Source organism: Polyodon spathula, chromosome 7 (assembly GCF_017654505.1).
Source record: "Polyodon spathula isolate WHYD16114869_AA chromosome 7, ASM1765450v1, whole genome shotgun sequence".
NCBI lineage: Eukaryota > Metazoa > Chordata > Actinopteri > Acipenseriformes > Polyodontidae > Polyodon > Polyodon spathula.
In genome coordinates, this window is record NC_054540.1 from 977866 (window position 1) to 984808 (window position 6943).

The window sequence follows — 6943 nt, forward strand, 5'->3', positions numbered from 1 at the left end:
CCCAGTCCGACTGACACACTCCCATCCAGGACAATACAGACCCGGTCCGACTGACACACTCCCATCCAGGACAATACAGACCCAGTCCGACTGACACACTCCCATCCAGAACAATACAGACCCAGTCTGACTGACACACTCCCATCCAGAACAATACAGACCCAGTCCGACTGACACACTCCCATCCAGGACAATACAGACCCAGTCTGACTGACACACTCCCATCCAGGACAATACAGACCCAGTCCGACTGACACACTCCCATCCAGGGCAATACAGACCCAGTCTGACTGACACACTCCCATCCAGAACAATACAGACCCAGTCTGACTGACACACTCCCATCCAGGACAATACAGACCTAGTCCGACTGACACACTCCCATCCAGGACAATACAGACCCAGTCTGACTGACACACTCCCATCCAGGACAACACAGACCCAGTCCGACTGACACACTCCCATCCAGGGCAATACAGACCCAGTCCGACTGACACACTCCCATCCAGGACAATACAGACCCAGTCCGACTGAGACAGTCACATCCAGAACAATACAGACCCAGTCCGACTGACACACTCTCATCCAGGACAATACAGACCCGGTCCGACTGACACACTCCCATCCAGGACAATACAGACCCAGTCTGACTGACACACTCCCATCCAGGACAATACAGACCCAGTCCGACTGAGACAGTCACATCCAGAACAATACAGACCCAGTCCGACTGAGACAGTCACATCCAGAACAATACAGACCCAGTCTGACTGACACACTCCCATCCAGGACAACACAGACCCAGTCCGACTGACACACTCCCATCCAGGACAATACAGACCCGGTCTGACTGACACACTCCCATCCAGGACAATACAGACCCAGTCTGACTGACACACTCCCATCCAGGACAATACAGACCCAGTCCGACTGACACACTCCCATCCAGAACAATACAGACCCGGTCTGACTGACACACTCCCATCCAGGGCAATACAGACCCGGTCTGACTGACACACTCCCATCCAGGACAATACAGACCCAGTCCGACTGAGACAGTCACATCCAGAACAATACAGACCCGGTCTGACTGACACACTCCCATCCAGGGCAATACAGACCCGGTCTGACTGACACACTCCCATCCAGAACAATACAGACCCAGTTCGACTGACACAGACTTTCTATAAGCACTGTATACTCACGCACACACTGACACACACACACACACACTGACACACACACTCACACACACACACACACACACACACACACACACACACACACACACACTCACACACGCACACACACTGACACTGACACACACACACACTGACACACACATGACACACACACACACTGACACACACGCACACACACGCACACATGCACACACGCACTCACACACACTGACACACACACACTCATGCACACACTCACTGTGGCAAAGTGGCTAGTGGAGGGGAACAGGTATAGCGGTGATGCGATGCAGGAGTGACAGGCAGACAACAGTTTCCAGTGAAAAGGTGCTTTTATTTATAATCCAGGTCTGGTGACCGTTAAATAATAAATCCCCGGCTATACACAACAATGTGTAAAGCACGGGGATAGCAATAACACAGACACAGTCCCGAACAAAACGAACACACGGTCACCAGTCCTGGGTGAGTGCAGACGTGCTTGTGGTGGGTGAAGACACTGTATTTCGTGACGGTTCCGTGCAGTGGTGATCCGGATTGTGCTGACCCTGGTCGACAGCTCCGGACAGGTGAGTTAACTGTCTGGTGGTGCAAAACGCAGACAATTACAAAACAAACACAACACGCAATTCCTCTTTACAACGAGAGCTCTTCTCTCGATCCTTCTCTCTCCAAGCGTTTAACCCAAACGAAGGAGAAGACCAGCGTTACCCTGGCCCCTATATGTAATCCCGCATGACATCTAGGTAAACGGTTGCAGCTGCCTTATTACTTGCAGCTGCCTCTCGTTTACCTTTCAAATCAATACGGTCTTACAACAGAGTCGCGCTTCCCTCCAGGCTGACCCACTTCCCTGACCCGGAAACGAACTGTCAGGCCAGCCCTTCCAGATGCTTCTCCTCCCATTCTTTAGCGCCCTCACAGGTTGGGAGGGAGATTCATCACCAGAACTCATCTTTCCGTCACACTCACACACACACGCTCACACAAACATACACACTCACACACACACGCTCACACACACATGCACACACGCACACGCACACATGCACACACGCACACGCACGCACACACACACATGCACACACAGCACACACACACACACACACACACACACACACACACACACACACACACACACACTCACTCACACACGCTCACACACACATGCACACTCACTCACACACGCTCACGCACACACACTCACAGACACACACACACACACAGACACACACTGATACACACACACACACACACACACACAGTGAATAGAGGTGCCAGTAAGATGTATGTCTATTCACTGAGAGCTATAGCTAATCATTCAGCTATTAACACATTTCCAGAGGAGTGGGCCTCATACTATTTACAAAGCATCACCCTTAAATATCTTATTGAAGCAGGAAGATGAGTGGCAATGAGAATCTAACCTCCTCTGAGAACTTGGAAATCTCAGTTTGGGGAGTGCTGGCAGCCAGCATTGAAACAGCAGTAAAGCACCCTCTTGTGTTGACAGAGTGGACTGCACCATTCCAGAAATCCGCAGAATCACAGGAAGGCAGGCACAAAGCAATAGGCAGGTAGATAGGTAGGTATGTGCCTTATTACCAAGTGGCAGTGATTCCAGCTCTACTGTTATTGAGGTATCTGCCTATCTCTCCCTCTCCCCCTCTCCCCTGCAGGCGGGGCGCAGGCAGCTGGTGAGCTGGGATCTGGAGACAAGCTGGGTGGACTTCCTGCAGTTCTACCTGCGCGTGGGGGGGGAGACGGCAGAGTGCAACCGCGCCGACAACCGCGAGGAGGGGGTGCTGCTGCAATACAGCAACAATGGGGGCATCACCTGGGGGCTGCTGGCTGAGATGTACTTCTCTGACTTCACCAAACCCAGGTACAGCAGAGTGAGAGGGGGAGTGAGAGGACTATAGAAATGAAAGGATGTGTGAGAGGAAGAGAGAGAGAGAGAGAGAGAGAGAGACTTTGACTTTTAAGATCCTTTATTTAAATATTCCAAATAAAATCCATTAAAATTCAAATAAAGGTAAAACACAACAAAAGTTAAGATTCCTACTGCCTGAGCAAAATTTAAAAAATCCTAAAATACATCGTGCTCTCCTTAAAAACAGATTTTAAACAAAATAAAAGGACCATTAAAGAATCAATATTAAAGAGTGTTTCTTTTTCTTTGTTGAAAACAGATAAAAGCCAAAATAAAACACTGTAAAACAAAAATTAAATAAAATTAGAACAAAAACTGGAGCTCCCCCTCCTCACTCACAGCACACAAGGCGTCTCCCACACACCACCTCTCCTGAAAGTCCTCCAGGTTACTGACCAGTTTAAAATACTCAAACTCTACTCTGATCTGGCTGACCACGAGCACCCTGAACTGAACCACTAAACTGGTCAGTCCAGAACCAGAGAGTTGATTTTTCCTTGTCTTTAAAATAGCCAATTTTGCCTGTCCAATTAAAAAATTAATAAGAACACACCTGTTTTTCATTTTAAAACTGTATAGAACCCCAAAAATAAAAAGCTCCTTACTAAAAACGACCCCTAAATTATTCAGGATTCCCTGCAGTAAATTAAAAAGTGGCCGCAGCCTCTCACACTCACTGTAGCATGAAAGAGAGTTTCCTCTGCTGAGCAAAAAGCGCACTGCTCACTGATGCTGGGGTCCACTCTATGGAGAAACCTGCCTGTGGACACAATGCAGTGTAGAATCTTCCACTGCAGGTCCCCCACTCTCTTGGCGAGAGGCGGCTTGTACAGCACCCTCCACACCGGCCTGTGCCCCTCCTCTACAGCCAAGTAAGCTCGCCACTTAGAGTCTACCAGACCCCTTAGCCTACTATACTCTATGGCTTTAACACACAATTTGTATATATGTTTTCCACTCATTGTGTGAAAGATAATTTCCTCCACATTCTGCAATTTAAGCAAAGTCCCTCCATTCTCTCCACCCCCCTCACCTTCCTCACCTACTGCTGGTGACACGATCATCCCTGGAAATAAGGAAAGCTGTCTCTGCTCTGTGCCTCTGGACAACTCCTCCCTCAGGACTGCCTTGAGCTGTGGGGAGAGGCAGCCCCTCAACTCACCCATCAGTCTTTCTGCAAGCCTCTCTGAGTGCCAGCCTAGCTGTGCAGTTAGCTGGGAGGCAGTTAGCCAGCAGGAGAGCTCAAGGTTTAACAGGTGGACCATCCTGGTTACACCTGCTTTTAAAAAACTGGCACAGAGCGTCATCGACTGGAGGAACTTAACTGGAAAGAGTGGATTAAAAAATAGGGGCTCCTCAAACAGGTCCTGCCCTGTCAAGGACTCCACATCCCTTTCCACCCTCACCAGCTGCCAGGCTTTTAAAATACTTTGATAAAAAAGAGGAAGTCCTGCTTTACAAAAACTGGTGTTCTCAATTAAAAACAGATGTTTTCCTAACCCCAGCCCCCCAACTCTATTGAGAAGGAAACAGGCCAGCCTCTTCCAATGAGCCTCCTCCTCAGTGTACAGGAGTCTCTGAACCGCCTGCAGTCTGAAGGCTGCCACCCTGCTGGCAATGCTGACTAGCCCCTGCCCCCCCTCATCACTAGGGAGGTAGAGGACTGCCGGCCTCAAACTGTGTCTCCCGCTCCAAAAGAACTCCAGCAACACTCTCTGGATCTCCTTCACCAGGCCCTGGGGTGGGTCCAGGCATACCAGCTTGTGCCACAAGCTAGAGGCCACCAGATTATTAATAACAAGCACCCGGCCCTTGAAGGACAGTTGAGCCAGCAGTCCCTTCCACCTCTGCAGCCGCCCCCTCACCCTGTCCAACAAACCCTCCCAGTTCTTTTTCATGTAGTTTTCTGTTCCGAGGTGCACCCCCAACACTTTAATACCTGTTCTGTTCCATTTCAGCCCCTCAGGCAGGAAAGGAGGGGTGCCCTCATCCCAGCTGCCTGACAGGAAGGTGTCACATTTTGCCCAGTTTACTCTGGCAGAAGATGCTCTCTGGAACTCATTTAGAGTCTGCTGCAGTGCTTGGACATCTGCATCCCCCCTCACAAACACAGTCACATCGTCTGCGTAGGCAGACACCTTCACTGTGGCAGAGGAGGGTGTGGAGGGCGAGGAGGGCACTGTCCATCCAGCTAACCTGTCCCTCAGCAGGTGCAGCAGGGGCTCTATAACCAGTGAATACAGCATACCAGACAGGGCACAGCCCTGCCTTATACTCCTGCACACTGGGAAGGGCTGACTCAGCCCATTGTTGATCTTTAAAATACTAAAAATGTTGGAATATAAAAGCCGGATATAAGAAATAAAACCAGGACCGAACCCGAAGGCTTCCAGTGTATGAAAGAGGTAGGTGTGGTCGACTCTGTCGAAAGCGTTCTCTTGATCCAGGGATACCATTCCTACATTAAAATCACAAATATCACTTACAGTTAAAAAATCTCTAATAAAAAATAAGTTATCAAAAATAGAGTGACCCGGTATACAATATGTTTGATCCATATGTATTACAGTTCCAATAACACTTTTTAATCTATTAGCGATTGTTTTGGATAAAATCTTTAAATCAGAACACAAAATTGACACAGGTCTCCAATTCTTAAGCTGGCAAAGGTCTCCCTTCTTGGGCAGCAGTGTAACCACTGCCCTACGGCAGCTAAGAGGCAGTTCCTTGTGGCTGAGGCTCTCTCTCAGAACCTGGAGCAAATCCTCCCCCATTATATCCCAGAAATTATTATAAAATTCTGCTGGCAGTCTGTCGATCCCTGGAGAGCTGCTCGACAGCGGCGGTCATCTCCTGGTGGGTCAGCAGTGCGTCCAGCTGAATCTGCTCCTTCTCACTGAGGTTGGGTAACCCCTGGAGCAGCCGCTCAGTGTCCTCTATGTTGCACAGTTCTTTATTATAAAGTTCCTTGTAAAAACGCACCGCCTCTCTGCTGATTTCCTCCCGGGTGTGCAGTTCTTTCCCACCAGGAGTCCTGATACAGCACAGCTGTCTACTGTCCGCTCTCTTCCTTTCCAGGTTGAAGAAGAAACTAGTGGGAGCATCCATGTCTCTCAACTCCATGAATCTGGAACGCACAATCGCCCCCTTCACTCTTTCCTTCAGCAAGCTCCCAGCGCGAGTTTCTGCTCTTTTAGGTTCTCCAAGGTCTGTTCTTTAAACTCTGAATTTAAACTTTCCTCTAGGAGGAGGATTTTGGACTCCAGTTCTCTCACGGCTGTGTTCAGTGACCTGGTTGCATTTATAGTATATTGTTGACAAAAACATTTAATTTGTATTTTGCCAATGTCCCACCACTGTCTTAAATCTTTATATTGTGCTTTTTCTTTTTTCCAAATTATCCAAAAAAGTTTGAATTGTTGCTTAAATTTTACATTGTGTAATAATTTTACATTGAAATGCCAGTAAGATGCTCTGTGGGGTTCTGATTGATTTATTACTGTAATTAATAGACAGTGGTAGTTAGAGAGACTACTGGGGATGATTCTTGCTTTGATAAATTTATTTAAATAATTTTTAGAAGTATAAAACCGGTCTAGTCTTGCTCTATATACACAGTCTGTGTGATACTGAGACCAGGTGTATTGTCTTGAACTGGGGTGCAGGCATCTCCATATGTCAACCAGGTCACTGGACTCTAACAATGCAGCCAACTCTCTGGAGGACTGAGGGTGTGGTTCATCATTATTTCTATCAATATTAAAATTAACAGTACAATTAAAATCTCCTCCTAGTACCACCACATCATTAT

The 6943-nt window shown here is 48.1% G+C and overlaps 1 protein-coding gene across 2 annotated transcripts in view; it reads left to right on the plus strand.

Annotated features, from left to right (window-relative positions):
- The window catches only part of LOC121317960 (reelin-like), a 167095-nt gene that overhangs the window by 113783 nt on the left and 46369 nt on the right, over positions 1 to 6943 (plus strand). For both annotated transcript variants that reach the window (XM_041254055.1, XM_041254056.1), the window contains exon 25: positions 2879 to 3084. In XM_041254055.1, coding sequence (XP_041109989.1) covers positions 2879 to 3084 — 206 coding nt within the window. The remainder of the gene's footprint in view (positions 1 to 2878; positions 3085 to 6943) is intronic.